The sequence below is a fragment of the Myxine glutinosa genome, chromosome 12, assembly GCF_964187855.1.
Source record: "Myxine glutinosa chromosome 12, kmMyxGlut1.1, whole genome shotgun sequence".
NCBI lineage: Eukaryota > Metazoa > Chordata > Myxini > Myxiniformes > Myxinidae > Myxine > Myxine glutinosa.
Window position 1 is genome coordinate 84,062,540 of NC_136272.1, and position 19,453 is coordinate 84,081,992.

A 19,453-nucleotide genomic window follows, 5' to 3' on the forward strand; every position below is an offset into this window, starting at 1 on the left:
CATCGGGTGAGGGAAACAAACAACTGGGATACGGTTGAGATGATGCTTCTGTGGAGGCTATGGTGATAAAGGATGAACAGAACAGAGATTGGTATAAGATGGTTTAAATGTTCCTGAAATATACTTTTAATAATGCACAAGTTTGGATCATATTTAGAAGAAAAAACAAATTTAGGAAAAAAAGTGAAGAAAAATAAGTGTGGCACGTGATATCGTCATGAGTGAAACTCCAGCGATTTTTTTTGTTTGTTTTTGGAGACAATTGTCAGGATTGGACGGTGGGTAAACATCAGGTAGGTTGGTGAGCAAATGACGCACAAACGGGATCGGACACTGACGGAGGATACGTGAGGACGGCAGGTATCACTTTGACATCGGTGAGCGCTTCTGGGTTCTCAGCAGGTTCTTGATACTTGTGTTGCAGTGCACGGCGTGGGTTGTAGACGGGATAGAGCACTTCACTTCTGGCCTCGAGTCCTGATGACAGCAGCAAACTGTAGTCCAAAAACTCAACCAGGGCTGCCGTCAGGTCTTTTTGATTGCTTACCTTGTATGCTGCCAACTGGAATGTCTGGAACATGGCGCGCAAGGGATTGGGCATAGTGATGATCAATAATGATGTGAACAATAGTGATGCTGAAGAGCATGGAAATCAAGAATAGCAGTCATACTACATGATGCATACACATGGATCACAACTTCCATCGAGGAACCAAGATAAACTGACAGACATTCTGCCCTGAAGGAACTTGGCAAACCTTCAATGTGCATGTTGGGTTCAGGTGCATCAACACCCCGTTTTGAAAATATTCTAATATTCATCTAGTCAAATGCTGTTTTTTTCACATTAGGCCCATATAGGATTTCTGTAAAATATTTCGGATTTTCGATTTTGTTTCCACCCCGGGCAACAGGATCTGGTGAAAATTGGGTACCCTCGCTAATGGGCACCATCTGCTGCACCTCAGCTGACACCTGCTCATACGCCGGACAATATGGACTCTCTCAAGGCAAGAACACTGATGACAACGCAACAGGCCAGTGTTGTGTTCTGTCTGGGCAGCGCCATCAATAAGGAGGATGCACAGGTAACAGGAATACGTATCCCAATCTTCCGTCAAGTACTTCCGTTTACTACTTAGATCAAATACTACTTCCGTCAAATACTATTTCCGTTTCCGGTCCCTCGAGCAAGGAAGCGACCGACCTCTGCACAGCATCAAAGTTAAAGTATTTTCCCATTTGTGTCTTTGTCAAATTTCCACTAGTTATTTTATTGTGTATGTGTTACTGTGTGTTTCTAGTTAGTGTTGGTTTGTAGTTCGTGCAAACTTGTGTATAATTAATCGTTTTCTGTTCGCACCGCGTGCGCGGCCAGGTAACTTGAGGCTTCCCTCCCCCCCATCGGTGTTTTGTAAAATTAAGTTGTTTCCTTCGCTGTATTGCTTATTTCTTAGATTTTCTCTTCTCCCCCTAACTTCCCCGAACATCTACCCTTTGCCTAACGTTTTAAATACAAAAAAAAAAAAAAATCTTCCTCGCCCATTCAGCTTCTGAACACCAACTGCAAGATGAGGGAGATCCCGGCCACGCGTAGATCAACCCCGGACACGCTCGCCACGCTGCAGGCCATGGAACAATGACGATGTGACCTTCCGGTTGTGGCCGGCCAACATTGAGCACCTGGTTACAAACCCAGAGGATCGCCTGTTCCTACAGTCGATGAAGACTGACCGCGTAGCATCTTTCAGCACCTACGACGAGGTCCTGTCGCAGATGGTGCACGGTCGCCAAGTTCGTGAGCAGGCCGAAGAAGAACCAATCAAGCGGAGGGTGCAGAAAATTGGTGCTGCTAGTTCCATCATTTTGTTGGCAGACAACAGTGAGGCGGCAGCCAGCAGCAACGATCAAAGTGATGCGACCGCCTCTCAGATGACTATTGTGACTTCCACTCGGAGCCATCATCGCAACGAGCACACCGGAACTCCAGGGTTCATCCCCCACGATATCCTACGCCATCCGAAGTTGGTTTCCCTGGCCACTCAATTCAAGCTGACACCGACACAACAGGCCAGCTTCACGAAGGCCATCATTTATGAAGCCGGGTAAATCCCACCAATGTATCAACTTGTCATGTTTCAAAGAGAGAATAATAAAATATTTGAAAAATTATTCTTTTTTTGTTTGTAGATACTCAATTACTCAATTTCCCAAAAATTGAACTAACATTCTTTCAAATTTTGATCACATCACCTTTTCGAGGCCATTTTGGAATCAGTGACCCTGAATTACTACAAGAAAGTGTTCTTACTTTTATAAAGTTCGAAAAATCTCACATTCGGCCAAAGCAACTCATTAGTGGGAATGCCCAATTTTTACCCGATCCTGGTGGGTAGGGAGGAGGGGGGTGGAAGGGGAGGGGAGGGGTTGAGGGGGTAGTCTAACAAAAACAACGTATGACAAGTTCAATATGAGAATATTTTCTGAAAACGGGGTGTTTGATGCACCCTAATGTTGAGGATGGTTTATTTCCTGCCAAAGTTTGATAAACATGATTTTACAGTCAGGGATTACTACAAATGGCATGACAAAAATTTTGAAGAAAAATATATCAGAGATATTTGTTATTCTTGCAGCGAGTGGGAATAAGTATTACGCAGAATGTCTCACAGGTACATGGCTGGGGCGACAAAGCAGGTAGCATTTTTTTTACGTGCTTTTGCTGCGGTGTGGTCCTACCTGCCTTGTGTATGGCCCTTACTCTTTCCAATGACCTATTCCCCTACCGCCCCATTTTTTCACCTTTTATACCGATACTATAACCAGATTACACCAATCAATGAACAGCAACAACCTGCCGCTGTCAGGATGTTGGTGGAAGTCTTGGATTTGTGATGTGCTGTTTTGGAGTAGAAATGCACATTTTCTGGTGATGTATTAAGTTGAGGATGCAGCACAGACAAGATGTGGCTCGAATTGCCTTATTTTTGGATATCCAAAAAAATCCTTGTCAATATATTTCACTTATTTTAAATTGTTTTGTTGATTTTTTTTTTCTTCTCAAAAGAGTGTTCCTCTTAAATAAGTCTCAATGATATATCATGCGTTGTGAAGACCAGGTGCTTTAAAACAATGATGTACCTGGTCGGCGAGCAGGGCAGCCATGCAGCGCCCAGCCTCATCATAATCGAGGTTGGCATCCATCGGTCCCATGAACAAAAAGAGGAAGCGCAGTGGGATTGGAACCTCAATAAGGGCTGGAAAATGGCAGCCCTGACCGAGACGCACCAACACCATCACCGGGTGCGACAGGAAGGATACGCAACCTGCAAAGTCATCGGTGACACTTTCAGTATTTGTGACTATCTAAATGAATACAAGAAAAACCAAAGACCCATTTGTAAATCTACAACTCCTTCCTGCTTCTCGTGCACATTTCCTTGCTCCTGATGTACCTATGAGAACCAAAGCTGCCTCGGATCTTGAGAACGTCTGGAGGAAGCGCGACCTGGTTTCCAAGCCAGAAAAGCTGCGATAACGCTGCACACACAGCACCAAGTTAGAGGAAAACATCTTTCAGAAGAATAATTTGTACATTTGCGGGAAGGGGATTGCGTCAGACAAATAGAGACAACAAAATAGACGATGCAAACGCCAATTGATGCAAAGGCCGATAAAGTAATGCAATGTTACTTTTAACATAACCAGAGGTACGCAAGATACCTGGGTCATCCAACAGGTTATTAATACATCTGAAAAGCATAAAAGCTGGAAAATGTGATTTACTAGCAAATAAGGAAGCAAATATCTCATTCCCTTAATTGTCATCCAATAAGTATCCTTCAAATAATGAGGTTTTGGGGACTTTTGTAACCACTTGTCAGTATCAGATGTCATCTCTTCTCAATCTTCTTCTATCACCGACTACCAATCTATGTTTAAATGTGGTCAATATATGACTTGGAAATGCAATTATTCCCGACTTAGCAATAATTGCAAGTTTGCTTTGGATCACAAGGAAAATATGTGATTTTAATTATTTATTTTTGGACAGTGTGCCATGCCATCCTGTTCTTGCCAAACAACAACGAGCGATTGCTGAGGGTCTCTTCCTCATCTCATCCTGTTCCTGTTGTAGTTCAACGAGGTCCTTTACTTTTGATTAATTATATTAATAAGCCGTTGAAAACTTTTCTAGCAGTCTGTTGGCCTTCAAGGAATATTGCACTCAACTTTCTGTTGTTTTCAGTGAATCTGAAAAAAAAAACCATCTCTTGCTGATTCACTCAACTTGTATCTTGAAAATATCGTTACTTTCATGGCAGAGGTCAATAGTTAGAAATTAAGGTCTTGGCATCGATTGCGTTTCGATAGCTTATAGGTGTTTGTGTAGACTTTGAGCGTGTGCTAAGGACAGTTGGTAGGGATAATCGTCACGTATCTCACGTTGAACCCAGGTGAGAGTGAAGCGATCTGGGTGTGCGCCATATTCACACGAATGCACTGCAGCTCATGGGTGTGCACGTCATGGAAGAGGAAGAAGTACTGGCCCTTGAACCCCCCCATCGGTGAGGAGTGGGTCCTCCCGCATTGCCACTCATGTTTGGCGGCCATATTGCCCATTGGTTCTGCAGCGGCATCATCGATTGGCTGAGGCCAGTGCCCATTTAATGTGGGGAAGGAACCAATAGTCCATAATGATGGTTTATCTGGGACTCACGTGCTCTCTGACTTTGACTGCCCCTCGAGAGGGGTACACAAAGTCCCCAAGCCACTCCATTGGGAACTTCACCACCTCCAGCATCATTCAGGAATGAAGTGCCAGCCTGAATCACATGTATAGTTGCGGTTAGTTCCTTCATTATCTGTAAAGTATCGTCTTTAATAATCATGTCTATTTTGTGTTTGGGATTTAGTGCTGTCCTGTGTTTATGAAATTATTTAGCTTTATTAAGCCACCTGTGCATGTGCGTTCCTTCCATCTCTCCCGTACGGATGATTTATTTAATTGAGAATCCTTGGAGGGAAATAAATTAATTCGGGTAATCGCTTTGTTTTGCCTCTTGCATGTGTTAGATACATATGAGACTAGACTAGAGGCTTCACACAACTACCGCATAGGTGGTGCAAGTTGAGCCTAAAGTCAGTAAATCTCGTTGTGTGTATTCCCCACCTTTAATTGATTGCGGGGCTGCACACGTGACCATATTTGGCCTTCTTCATGGAAAATGTTTGATTCAAATGTAAACTTCTTGCCATTTCTTCTGCATAAAGAGACTGAGAATCCAACTTCAGATTGATGCTGAATTAAGTATCAAGTTTCCTGACATTGCGTGATATTGCCCTTTGTAGTGGCATCTCTTGGAATAATCATATTTCAAAGCTGGAAGCAAGTCGACTTTTTGCTATTTCTCGTTGGGGCAAATATTTTCTTGAATAAAACGGTCTTTGTTGTTTAGACAGAATTAATCCACATTTGAATTATCTCTCTGCCACCAAAGTTGGACGGATGTTGTTTTCAGCCATCATTGTCTGTCTATCTGTTTGCGAGAGGATATCAAAAAAGGTTGTGGACCGATTCAGACGAAACTTGGTGGATAGGTTGAGTGTGTGACAAAGATGAATTGATATAATTTTGGTGAAGATCTGAATATGGATTCGATTACGAGAATTATTTAATTTTTGAAGTGATTCTTCATCATTGAGAGATCGGGCGAAAAGCAATATCTATCTATATATACATATAAATGTGAACGTGTGGCGTACACGAAAGCCCACTGGTGTAGTGACATCATTCCGCGCACCAAGTGGGCGGCGGCCACGCCCAAGGGGTAGGCGTGGCCTCAGGATATCCGGGCGCGCAGCCCGGAGCACGCCAGTGCTACAGTGACCTCTTTGGAATAAAGAACTATAAACTTACCGCGTTGTCCGTTTCCTCCTTGGTAGCAAGTCGCGCGCGTAGCACCGCGTGCTACATTGGTGACCTCCGACATTCGAGTCAGCCGTCGCTGACTACCCGAAACCGCCGCAACAATGGCTACCAACGCGGTCTCCATCAAGCTCCCCGAATTCTGGGAGTCACAAGCCGAAGTTTGGTTCCTGCAGGCGGAAGCCCAGTTCCGACTTCGAGGCATCACGGTGGACGAGACCATGTACTGCCACGTGGTCGCCGCCCTCGGGCCCGGCACGGCGACCCGCGTCGTATCGGTCCTAAGGGATCCACCTGCCGACGGCAAGTACGAGGCGGTCAAGCGTCTCCTCCTCGCCACGTTCGGCCTTACGGTGGACGCACAGGCCGATCGCCTCTTGGACCTCCCCGAGATCGGGGACACGCGACCGTCGGTCCGTATGGACCATATGCTGGCGCTCATGGGCGACGAAACCCCGAACGCTCTATTCCGGGCGTTGTTTCGACGCCAGCTGCCAGCACGAGTCCGCCTCGCTTTGGCTGGTTCTGCGTTAATGGAACCCCGTGCGCTCGCTGCTGAGGCCGACAAATACTACGCGGCTTTGGACACGCAGGCGAGTCTTGGCGCGGTTGCCGCTCCCGAGGCTTTCCCCGATGCACCGCACCTCGTGTCCGCCGTCACGCCCCGCCCACCACCACCGCCGCCGCCGCGAAGAAAACCGCGGCCTCCGACGCCGCAGCTGCCCGCCTGGTGTTTCTTCCACGCCAAGTTCGGCCACGAGGCTCGGCAGTGTCGCCCGCCGTGCTCATTCGGCAGGTCGGGAAATGGGCGAGCCGGCGCTCGGTGGCAACGGTGAGCGCCGGCAATTCAAACAGCCTTCTGTATATAACGGACACCTTGTCCGGGCGCCGTTACCTGTGCGACACGGGGGCGCAGGTGAGTGTCGTTCCTGCCGGTACGTCCGACAAGCACACCGCGGGCCGAGGTCCCGCGCTGCTTGCGGCCAATGGTACGTCTATACGCACGTACGGAAAACGCTGTCTCTCCCTGCGGTTCGGAGGTCAGGTTTTCCGTTGGTCGTTCGTTACGGCCGACGTGCCCATGGCACTGCTCGGCGCGGACTTCTTATGTGCTAATGGCATACTGGTCGATGTAAAGCGCAGAAGGCTTGTCCAGGCTGAGACGTTCAGCTCGCTCGCGTGTGCGCTGCCCGCCTCGTTGAGCAGCTCACAGAGCGGCTCGCCGAGCGGCTTGCTGACCGGTTCCATTCCGGCCAGGTTCATCTGTACGCTTCCGGCAGCGGACGAATTCGCCCGCCTCCTCGCGGGTTTCCCGGCCCTCACGCGGCCCACCTTTTCGGCGGGGACCGTCAAGCACGGGGTGGAACATCACATCCCCACCGCCGGGCCACCGGTCTACGCCCGGGCACGCCGCCTCGAGCCGACGAAGCTCGCCGTAGCGAAAGCGGAGTTCGCCACGCTGGAGCGGCTCGGCATCGTGCGGCGCTCCGAGAGCGCGTGGGCGTCCCCGCTCCACATCATACCCAAGCCCGGCGGGGGATGGCGACCGTGCAGGGACTACCGGCGCCTCAACGACACCACCACCCCCGACCGCTACCCCGTCCCCCACATCCAGGACTTCTCCGCCCGGTTGGCGGGGATGTCCTTTTCAAAGGTGGACCTCGTACGCGGCTACCATCAGGTCCCTGTCAGGCCGGAGGACATCCCGAAGACGGCTGTCATCACGCCGTTCGGGCTTTTCGAATTTCTTCGGATGCCCTTCGGTTTGAAAAATGCGTTTCAGGCGTTCCAGCGCCTCATGGACAGCGTCTTGCACGGCTTGGATTTTTTGTACGTCTACCTGGACGACATCCTCGTCACCAGCGCGTCCCGCGAAGAGCACCTTCGTCACCTCCGCACGCTCTTCGAATGTCTGGGCCAGCACGGCCTGATCGTGAACCCCGCCAAGTGCCGGTTCGGTGTCGCTGAAATCGACTTTTTGGGGCACCGCGTCACCAGGCACGGGGCCGTCCCCCTACCGGCCAAGGTGGAGGCGGTGAAGGGGTTTCTGTGCCCCCGCACGATCAGGGGGCTCCAGGAGCTCCTGGGCATGGTAAACTTTTACCATCGGTTCCTGCCCCGCATCGCCCAGCTCCTGCGCCCCTTACACGAGGCCCTTCGAGGGAAGCCGGGCAAAGGTGACGTTACCTGGATCGAGCAGATGGACGCGGCGTTCTCGGGCGCGAAGCTCGCCTTGGCCAACGCCACCATGCTCGCGCAGCCGCCACCCGATGCACCGATCGCCCTCACCACCGACGCCTTGGACTACGCGGTGGGCACGGTGCACGAGCAATGGGTGCGTGGTGCTTGGCAACCGCTGGCGTTCTTCAGCCGGCAGCTTTGCCCGCCCGAACGCCGGTACAGTACCTTCGACCGTAAGTTGCTCGGGCTCCACCTGGCGGTCAGGCACTTCCGCCATCTGCTCGAGGGCCGTGCGTTCACGGCCTTCGTCGACCACAAGCCACTGGTTTTCGCGATGGGCAAGGTCGCCGAGCCGTGGTCGGCCCGGCAACAGCGTCACCTCGCGGCCGTGTCCTAGTACACGACGGACATCCAACACGTCGCGGGAAAGGACAACCCAGTGGCCGACTGCCTTTCCCGGGCCGTCGCCCACGCAGTCCACCTTGGCATCTAGTATGCCCGGATGGCGGCGTTCCAGGCCACCGACCTCGGGGTCCAGGCCTTGCGGACCGCCGTCACGGGCCTCCGCGTCACCGAGGTGCCCTTCGACGGCGCGGGCACGGCCCTCGTTTGCGACGTCTCCCTCGGGCGGCCTCGCCCCATCGTGTCCGCAGGCTGGCAGCGCAAGGTTTTTGACGCCATCCACGACCTGTCCCACCCGGGCACGAAGGCCTCCCAGAGGTTGGTCGCCGACAAGATTGTCTGGCATGGCCTCCGGAAGGCCGTCCGCGGTTGGACCAGGACTTGCCTCGCGTGCCAGCGCGCGAAGGTGCACCGGCACACCCAGGCCCCCTTGGCCCCGTTTACGGTGCCGGAACATCGGTTCGACCACATGCATGTGGACCCAGTGGGACCTCTGCCCCCCTCGCGGGGTTTCACCCATGTCCTTACCATGGTGGACCGCACCACCCGGTGGCCGGAGGCCGTGCCTTTGGCGGCGGCAGACGTCGCGCAGGCGTTCATCGCCACCTGGGTCGCCCGGTTCGGCGCCCCCTCGGACATCTCGTCCGACCGCGGCCCTCAGTTCACCTCGGAGCTCTGGGCCGCGGTCGCGCGGGGGCTCGGGGTCCAGCTGCACCGAACCACGGCCTACCACCCCCAGGCAAACGGCCTGTGCGAGCGATTCCACCGCTCGTTGAAGGCCGCACTCCGGGCCACCCTCCGCGACGGCGGCTGGGTCGACAGGCTCCCCTGGGTCCTGCTGGGCCTCCGGACGGCGCCCAAGGAGGACCTGCGCGCATCCGTGGCAGAGTTGGTCTTTGGACAACCGCTGCGGGTACCGGGCGAGTTCCTCCCCGACCCCACGGCATCTTGGTCTGCGGCGCAGGAGCGTTCTGCGCTGCAGGAGACCGCCCGGAGGTTCGCCCCGGTGCCGACGGCGCACCACGGGCACCCTCCTACACACGTCGCCCCGGAGCTTCGCACCGCGGAGTACGTCTTCGTCCGGCACGACGCCCACCGGACACCACTGCGGCCCCCGTACGACGGGCCTTTCCACGTGCTGGAGACCGGGGTGAAACATTTCACCCTGGACATCGGCGGCACTCCTGACCGGGTCTCCATAGATCGCCTCAAGCCGGCCCACCTCGACGTGGACCACCCACCGCCGGTGGCTCGGCCCCCGCGTCGGGGCCGCCCCCCTGCGGGCGGACCCCCGGCACCGCCCAGCACCGCAGGCACTCCGCCCCCCGGTCCGGCACCCATCCCGGGTACAGCCGGGGGCATCCCACCTGGCATCCCTGCACCCCGGCCGCCGCCGCTCGCCAGAGGGCGCTTCGGCCGGGTCATCCGTTTGCCCCGCAAACTGGCCCTCCAGGTGCGCGGGAATTCTGGGGGGGCGCGTGTGGCGTACACGAAAGCCCACTGGCGTGGTGACATCATTCCGCGCACCAAGTGGGCGGCGTCCACGCCCGAGGGGTAGGGGTGGCCTCAGGATATACACCGGGCGCGCAGCCCGGAGCGCGCCAGTGCTACAGTGACCTCTTTGGAATAAAGAACTATAAACTTACCGCGTTGTCCGCTTCCTCCTTGGTAGCAAGTCGTGCGCGTAGCACCGCGTGCTACAAACGTCTGTTTGTTCGGGTGTGCCTCATGGACAGCCTAAGGAAGTGACTTAGAGAGGGAAGAGGGGATCCAAGGGGGGTAGCTTTTCACGACAAAAAACATGGGCGCATCAGATTTAGACTAGGGGCGTGCCCAAGTGGCGTGGCAGCAGGGCTTGCCCAAGGGGCGGGGCAGCAGGGCTTGCCAAAGGGGCGTGGCAGCAGGGCTTGCCAAAGGGGCGTGGCAGCAGCGCGTGCCCAAGGGGCGTGGCAGCAGGGCGTGCCAAAGGGGTGTGGCTTCCTCTGACTATAAAAAGCCCACTAGACTAAATTGCGTGACTGACTATTTATTTTCCGGGCAACGCCGGGTAACTCTGCTAGTATGACATATTTTCAAAGTTGTGGACAACTTATGACACAACTTGGTGGACGAGTTGGTTAAGTGACAAGAACAAGCCGATTCGATTTTAGTTCAGGTCCAGATGCAGATCCGGCCTAATCAGTGGGATACAAAACGTAAACTGTTCAACCTGGCGGAGGTATGCTCTCTACCGAGTCCCGTTCTAGTTGAACATGCTTCTCCTCCTTGTTCAGGGGCACTGGCTGCTTCTCTAATACATTTACAGTTGGTTTATGCCAAGACAATGGCCATCATTTGGAATGATCTTCGCCGTCTTCTGACCGTCTTCGACCGACCGTCTTCTACAGACTCCTCTCTGGCCTTGCCCCCCCAGCTCTCTCTGGGCTCTGTCCCGCAAATATTCCTACAGGTCGCACAAGATCTGCCTGCAACCCTCTTATGGTTAAACTGCCAAAATCAAGACTCTCTGCTCACCTTCACTCTTTCATACCTCTTTTCTCCCGCCTCTGGAACAAACTCCCTCACCCTCTTCAATCCCACTCCACCCTCCAGGTCTTTAAAACAGCTGTTCACCACCATCTCTTATCTTCCCCAATCCAAAACCTTGATCTTTTCTACCCCCGCTAATTTCACCCCAATTCCACTTTTTTGAAATACCAACTTCTGTCCTGGAAGTCCTTGGTGTCCTTGTGTTTTATACTTCAACCCCTTACCACGCCTCCTTCCCCCAAGCCCTCTCCCTCCCACACATCTCCCTGCTCTTAAATGTTGTGTGCTCTCAAGTGTTTGCGTGCTTCCCCTTCTCTTGTCTTCCGCTCCCTCTTTTTATATATTTTGTTTGTCTGGTTGATTTGTTTGTGAAGTAAATGTCAGCTCTTTCACGAGCCTCGATTCAGTATACAAAAAAAAAAAATCGCATGGGATGTTCATCCTCATCTCCTTTTATCTCATCATAAACTTATCCAGGGCCTGTCTATTCCAAATTGTTTTACTTGTTCTCCTTCAATGTCATCAGTCAACCAGAGGCTGTTTTGAGAAGTGGATGTTCTCCTTCTCTCCTTTCTTGAATCTCTTCCCGGCTCATATCTCATAAATTACCTGCATTCCTTCACTTCATTGCCAGTTATCAACTTACTACTCCCTCCACAATCTTGGGTAGGCAGCATGCAATTGTCCCCTGAACCACCCAGATAATCATTGGCTTACAGGAAGCTATTTGGTAGAGACTGCGTTGACTGAGATATACAATATATGTATTAAAGAGCATGTTTATGGAAGGAGATTATGACAATGCGAATATCCTTAATCGATCGATACCTGTCCAGGTTGCTGGATGTTATGGTTATACAGTCGGTGCCAGCTGTCCAATGTTGTCCGGAACGAATTGAATGCCAAAGGAGCAAATTTTGTACCATTGCTGACATTGGGAGTCCTGAAAAGAGCGATAAGTATGGGACTTGGCAAGTGCTTTTGGATTATTAATTAATTTATTGAGTTCGACGAAACGTGTGTCGGATGTTGATGTGATGCATCAAGCTTACGTGTGCGATAACAGCAGTGCGTCAAGTAATGCTTTTCCTTCAACAGAGTTCAAGTGCTGTGACGTCTCCAGTCCTTCGACCATACGCAATGCAATGCTGGCAAAAGTTCCAGGCCTTACCTCCAGCAACAGGCAATCTAGTGGGGATTGGGAGGTGTTCAAATCCATCCCATTCTGGATACAGTGTTACCCGATTGGTGAGTGCATTCCTCTAACATCACAGACATTCTGGATTGAAATTCAGCTGAAAACAGAATAATTCTATTAAATATGTGGATGGAAGCTTCTGGAAAAATTTAGCTATTCCAATGGGACTTACCCTGTTCTATCAGATCGTCAGTTGAAATAAAAACTCATCTGAATTATCTTACTACTGTATAATTCACCAAATGTCTGTCCGTCTGTTCCCAGGTACCGCAAAAACGGCTGAACCGATCACAACCAAATTTTGGGTGGGTAATCCTGGGACCTCCTGGAGTAAAATAGGCTAGATTAGTCAGGTTCACTATGTTAACAAATATAATTTCGTTCAAAATTTTGGTGGATTAGCAAAACTATACATTTTTGGAATATTCAGAGCATGAGGAATCCAAAAATCAATGTTGGCATTTGCACAGACACCTGCATGGCCGCCATTTTGGATTTTGAAAATGGCCACCATAAAATACATATTTTGCGCGATCTCGGCTTCTAGTCAACCTAGAGACTTAATTAAATATGCTAATCCTATGTTTTCTGGGTCAAGGAATCCAATAAAGGCCTCAAAATAGTGCTCAGGATTATAGAAAAGCAACAAACAAAGGTAATTGAAAACCATTGTCTTTATATTTGTGATATAACTGTATTACATAATACATGATATTGCAAGTCCTTTGAAGTTATAGGTTGTTATAGGAAGTTATAGGTAGTATCAGATTGAACAGGATCTACGAGGTCTATACCGTTCAGGAATATGCTTTTACAGATCTTCATCACTGTCCTGAGTGTCATTTTCGCAAAGGTGTCTACGCAAATGTAAACATTAATTTTTGGATTCCTCATGCTCTGAATATTCCAAAAATGTATAGTTTTGCTAATCTACCAAAATTTTGAACGAAAAAACATAGTGAACCTGACTATATTGTTTTTCCATTTTTTTTCAAATTTTCCAATTTTTCCAAACATGATGGAATAATATTTACCGATATGAACAGTGATGTGGCTTTTATTGAAATTCTACAAATTCTGTTTAGATTTTGATGATTTGCGTGTGATATGATTTAACGGATGTTTATACAAATCGTTTAAAATAAAAAAAGCCTTCAATTTCTGATATTTTGCCTTTTCATTTGGGCCTCACAATTGAAGCCCCGCCCGTAGGGTGGGTACCGTTGCTGGTTCATATAATTGACCTTTTGGGAGGAGGTAATCTGGTTTGATATAGTGGCGGTGAACCCTTTCGTGGCCCAAGACAACTTGCAATCGACACCAGAATGCGAGGAAACACCTTTACAAAATTCCACAAACCAAATATATATATATATACTCTTGGATTACATCATGGTCTCTCATTCCACACAACAACAGCTCTCTCAGACCTTCTTACCAGTGGCAAAATAGTGGTGGAGCTTCAACAGGGTGTCGAAAGACAACGAAGCAACACGGCGTTTGCGCCACCTCCTTGTTGCCTCATCGAATACTTCTTCATTCTGAATCCACCTGCCAGCCTCATGCCAGCCACCCTGGCCTTTGCCATCCAATGACAGCCGGTTGAGCTGCACGAAGAGCTAAAGCGGGTAGGCGTTTGGATGTAGAAGGGGAAGAGCTTCAATAAATATCGACTCAATTTTTAAAGGTGAACAAATACATAAATTTAAAGGCAGATGCAATAAATTTTTCATACAAATTCGTTGTGATAATTTCCTGAAGAAATCCATTGTGAAATTCACCAACGTGAGAGACAGGAGGATATTGAAAAAGCTGGTTTCAAATCATGGTGAACAGAACACACACATACATACAGTCACATGAAAAAGTAAGTACACCCCATGTAAAGTTGACTTTTTCAACATATTTCAACATACAGCGATTTGATCTTCATTTCAACAATATTGATAGATAAAGGTGATATAATATAACAAATATCATGAAACATTTACATTTTGCAGTCCATTGTATAATTTAAATAAACATAAATGCAAATTTCGCATGTGGACAAAGTAAGTACACCCCGACATTTATCACTACTTCAAATACCTAAAATTAGAATCAGGTGCACCAGCTCAGGTGCAAATGATCAGAACATCGTTAGAGAGGATCTTGGAGGAACATGTCTTATTTAAACATCAGACATTTAGTTTGGTTTGCTCTTTGTTGTTGGAGTGTGCGGCGTCACCATGTCGAGATCAAAAGAGCTCTCTGAGGCCTTCCGAAAGAAGGTTATAGATGCCTACGAGTCTGGGAAAGGATTTAAAAAGATCTCCAAACAATTTGAAATCAATCAGTCGACTGTCCGGAAGATCATCTACAAGTGGAGAAGATTCCAAACAACTGCCAACTTGCTCAGGTCAGGCCGCCCCAGCAAGTTCAGCCCGAGAGCAGACCTCAAGATGCTGAAAGAAGTCTCTAAGAACCCCAGAATGTCATCACGGGACCTACAGGTAGCTCTTGCCACTGTTGATGTCAAAGTGCACGAGTCTACCATTAGAAAGAGGCTGCACAAATTTGATCTACATGGGAGGTGTGCCAGGAGGAAACCTTTGTTGTTCAGAAAGAACATCAGGGCAAGACTAAAGTTTGCCAATGAACACCGAGGCAAAGACCAGCACTTCTGGAACAATGTGCTCTGGACAGATGAGTCAAAGGTAGAGCTATTTGGCCACAGTACCAGAAGACATGTTTGGCGAAAACCAAAGACAGCATTTGACCACAAGAACCTCGTACCAACTGTAAAGCATGGTGGTGGAAATATTATGGTTTGGGGCAGCTTTGCTGCATCAGGGCCTGGGCAGCTCACCATCATATAATCCACTATGAATTCTTCATTGTACCAGAGGGTGCTTGAGGATAATGTGAGGCCATCTGTCGGAAAGTTGAAGCTCAACCGAAGGTGGACCTTGCAACATGACAATGACACTAAACATACCAGTAAATCCACCAAGGAATGGCTGAAAAGAAAGAAATGGAGGGTTCTGGAATGGCCAAGTTAAAGCCCGGATCTAAATCCCATCGAGACGTTGTGGGGGATTTGAAACGAGCTGTGCATGCAAGAAACCCAATCCCCAAAGTTTTGGGGAAGGGGGGGGAGGGGGGGTGGAGGGGGGGGGGGGGGGGGGAGGGGAAGGGGGGGGGGGGGGGGAAGGGGGGGAGGGGGGGAGGGGGGAGGGGGAGGGGGGAGGGGAAGGGGGGGGGGGGAAGGGGGGGAGGGGGGGAGGGGGAGGGGGGAGGGGGGACGGGAAGGGGGGAGGGGGAGGGGGCGGGAAGGGGGTGACGGGAAGGGGGGGAGGGGGAGGGGAGGGGAGGGGAATGGGGGGGAGGGGAGGGGAGGGGAATGGGGGGGAGGGGAGAAGAGGGGGGAGGGGAGAAGAGGGGGGGAGGGGAGAAGAGGGGGGAGGGGGAAAAGGGAGGGGGAGGGGAGGGGGAGGGGAGGGGGAAAAGGGAGGGGGAGGGGGAAAAGGGAGGGGGAGGGGGAGGGGAGAAGGGGAGGGGTAGGGTGGAGGGGGGAAGGAGGGCGAAGGGGGAGGGAAGGGGAGGGGGAGGGGAGGGGAATGGGGGGGAGGGGAGAAGAGGGGGGGAGGGGAGAAGAGGGGGGGAGGGGAGAAGAGGGGGGGAGGGGAGAAGAGGGGGGGAGGGGAGAAGAGGGGGGGAGGGGGAAAAGGGAGGGGGAGGGGGAAAAGGGAGGGGGAGGGGGAAAAGGGAGGGGGAGGGGAAAAGGGAGGGGGAGGGGGAAAGGGAGGGGGAGGGGGAAAGGGAGGGGGAGGGGAAAAGGGAGGGGGAGGGGGAAAAGGGAGGGGGAGGGGGAAAAGGGAGGGGGAGGGGAGAAGGGGAGGGGTAGGGTTGAGGGGGGAAGGAGGGCGAGGGGGAAGGGGGAGGGAAGGGGATGGCCAGTCAACAATGACGTTGCAGTTCTCATGGTCGGAGAGCAGCACAACAATCGGACATAGTCCTGCATATTCGCAACAGCACGAAGCGGATTTTGGAGACTCACCGATCCTGTGACGTCCTCCAGTACCGGCGTTGCCGGGCGGGGGAAGGGAGACCCGTACATTCCCAACCCGTACAATCGCCCTCTCGCCTCAAGCTCACTCGGACAAAAGCCTCGGACAAATTACACCGTGAAGGCCCAATGGTCATGTCTATGCCACAAATCACGGGCGCACTGAATTGAAAATATATAGAACGCTCATACTCCGTGAAAAGTGAAGCCGCCCTGTCGCCATCTTGGTCAGCACTACTCGACCAACTCGCTTCGCGGATCTCGTTTTGTGCGGCAATAAACTGCTCCAATCGGTTACGGAAGGGTTGTGGAAAGACGTTTCACAGCTGTTTCAAAGACATTTAATTCATATCGCACAAAATCGATACAAAACACGATCGCATAAAAGGTGAAAAACGTGTGACGGGATGGAACATCACGTGATCGCTCTGAGCGAAACGGCTCGACCAACTCGCTTCGCGGATCTCGTTTTGTGCGGCAATAAACTGCTCCAATCGGTTACGGAAGGGTTGTGGAAAGACGTTTCACAGCTGTTTCAAAGACATTTAATTCATATCGCACAAAATCGATACAAAACACGATCGCATAAAAGGTGAAAAAACGTGTGACGTGTGACGGGATGGAACATCACGTGATCGCTCTGAGCGAATCAGTCTGGCGGCGGAAATGGAACATCACGTGATCGCTCTGAGCGAATCAGCGAGCTGATCTGGAACCGGCTGAGATTAGCGGGTACTTCGCTGAAATGCGCTGAGGTAAATATGAATAAAAAATATGGATCGTCAAATATTTTGAGTTCGGCCATGTTCGTCCCAGGCTCAATGGCCATGTCTATGTCAAATATCAAGCACGTAAGCCTCTCCGTTTAGGAGTCTATCGGTAACATTACACACACACACACACACACACACACACACACACACACACACACACACACACACACACACACACACACACACACACACACACACACACACACACACACACACACACACACTGTGTTTTATAAATATAAATATGTCATAATTTGACAGGGACAACACTTAGTCTGATCAGTTTTAAATTTATTGAGCGTGATATACTCAACAATTATATTGGAGAATCTAAAATTATGATGTCATCGCTCACATGGTCTGGCAGCGACATTGGATCAAAGAAAAAAAACCTTCAAAAACAGAAGAGTTGGCTCGCACCAAGTTGACTGCACAGGTTAAACATTCTGTGAATACCATCTAGTTCTGAGAAATATGGACCATGTTTGTTGAGCTTGTCAGAGCTTGCTAGCTAACTTAACTGCACACATTACGTACATACATCAGTACATGTACATGTCATGTCTTGCGGCGTGAGCAAGCGTACTTACAGACAAGATCAATTTAATTTGCAAGAGTGCTAGGCCTATAGGGACCGTGAAATAATTATTGGTCTGGGTCCCAGACTCCAGCAACAAAAATAAAAGAATATATATTTTTTGGGAGATCTCGACAGAAAATAGTAAATATTTTTTTAAAGGAAAATGTCAAAAATGAAGTGGGACGAAAAGATAAACTAATAATTTATTTTACTTGGCCGAAACGCTCTAAACATCCCCAACAGCTATCGTGCTTTCTCACCAGAACTCACCAGAACACCATATAGCTCACCAGAACAAGAGTCTGAAAAACCACAGGTGTGATGGATGGACGGACAGACAGATAGAGAGCAATCCAATAGTTCCCTCTGGGTGGGGCACTAAAACTGTATTGCAGATGCACAGGGATTTGTTGATCACACCATGTGTCTATGGATCTGCCGCACGGTGTGCCTGACGACACAATCAGTTCAAATAATCTTTGGCCACCAAGATCTCCTCATCTTTCACCTCTCTATTATTTTTGTGGGGAGCATGAAACCGTGAAGTGTACAAAAACAATCCCCACACTCATGAGGAGCTCAGGGAGGCCATCATCAATGCCATCCACAATATCTTGCAACTTGAATTTTGAGCCGTGATTTTAGGAACAAAACAAGACGACTGGTCGGATACATGTCTGCAAATTCGTGGAGACCATTTCCAACATGTACTGCAAGCAGAACAAGCTAAACAAGAGGGAGAATTTCTTTGCAATACATGTCACCGACAAAGTTTCAGTTGAATATGTTAAAGGGCAAGGAGGAAAAAGTCTGGAAAACCACAGGTGTGATGGATGGACAGACAGACAGACAGACAGACAGAGAGCAAACCTATTGTGACGGTTAGACAGACACACAGATAGAGAGCAATCCTATTGTGACGGGTGGACAGACAGACACATAGAGGGCAATCCTATATTCCCCTCTGGTGGAACTTGTAGACTAATAAAGCCATGTACCATGTTAAAGTTGAATATGTTAAAGGGCATGGCAAAAGAGTCTGAAAAAACACAGGTGTGATGGACGGACAGACAGACAGACAGATAGAGAGCAATCCAGTAGTTCCCTCTGGGTAGGGCACTAAAACTGTATCACAGGGATTTGTTGATCACACCAAGTTCATGACAGAGCAATCATTTTTCTCCCATCACTACATCAACTTTAAGGTCGTCTCCAGTGGCTCGAACTCAGGTAAGTCATGGGTGGCAGCGAAACCAAAAACATATAGCTCACCATCAAAGGCTTCCTCACCTTAGTGCAGGGGCTATCCATCCAAAGCAGGGCACCACAGATGGGGACAGCGAAGGCACGGCAAGGTAAGAAAAACAGGTCACCTTTATACAATCTCTCCATGGTTTTCTACGGCACATTGCACCACGCCAAAGACACAAGCACACCTTTGTGCCCACAAATGCATCGAGAAACAAGATATGCCAGCAGGATGTGAGCAAACAAATGCGGTCGTGCATGGCCACTGGCAATGCACAAAGGTCTCCATTGTCCCACACGTGGCAAGGAAAATGCTATTAGATTCCATTGCAATTCCCAACAGGTAAATGAAATTCCACAATAAAAGGTCCTCTCCTTTTGGGGATTCTTGCTGCCGTGGTTTATAATCTGGGTCCGATTCCTGGATGGATGGAATCCAGCGAGAAACAAAACAGAGCATTTGTCAATGCAGAGCCTTGCTGGGGTACCGTATGTAGATTACAGTAGATCTGAGCTCACAACAATCACTGTTACAATAGCTTTTTGTGTTCATTAAGCAGCACAC

At 49.9% G+C, this 19,453-nt stretch overlaps 1 protein-coding gene across 1 annotated transcript; it reads right to left on the reverse strand.

Moving 5' to 3' along the window:
* Window positions 1-10: 10 nt before the first annotated feature.
* Window positions 11-19,085, reverse strand: LOC144888361 (anion exchange protein 2-like). The gene is made up of 7 exons (XM_078766060.1): window positions 18,931-19,085; window positions 13,678-13,858; window positions 12,094-12,229; window positions 11,870-11,984; window positions 3,456-3,540; window positions 3,142-3,326; window positions 11-571 (listed from the first exon to the last, which is right to left on the reverse strand). Exons 1-7 carry the CDS (start codon window positions 19,030-19,032, stop codon window positions 290-292), a joined length of 1,086 nt encoding a protein of 361 aa, XP_078622186.1. The 5' UTR covers window positions 19,033-19,085; the 3' UTR covers window positions 11-289.
* Window positions 19,086-19,453: the final 368 nt, after the last annotated feature.

What these genes read in the sequence shown, in the direction of transcription:
- LOC144888361 (XM_078766060.1), bottom strand. Translation starts at nt 19,032, where the DNA reads ATGGAGAGATTGTATAAAGGTGACCTGTTTTTCTTACCTTGCCGTGCC. An exon ending in TGGATAGCCCCTGCACTAAG is followed by an intron (nt 13,859 to 18,930) that starts GTGAGGAAGCCT and finishes TACCCGCTTTAG; the next exon opens with CTCTTCGTGCAGCTCAACCG. An exon ending in ACATCCAGCAACCTGGACAG is followed by an intron (nt 3,541 to 11,869) that starts GTATCGATCGAT and finishes CTGTGTGTGCAG; the next exon opens with CGTTATCGCAGCTTTTCTGG.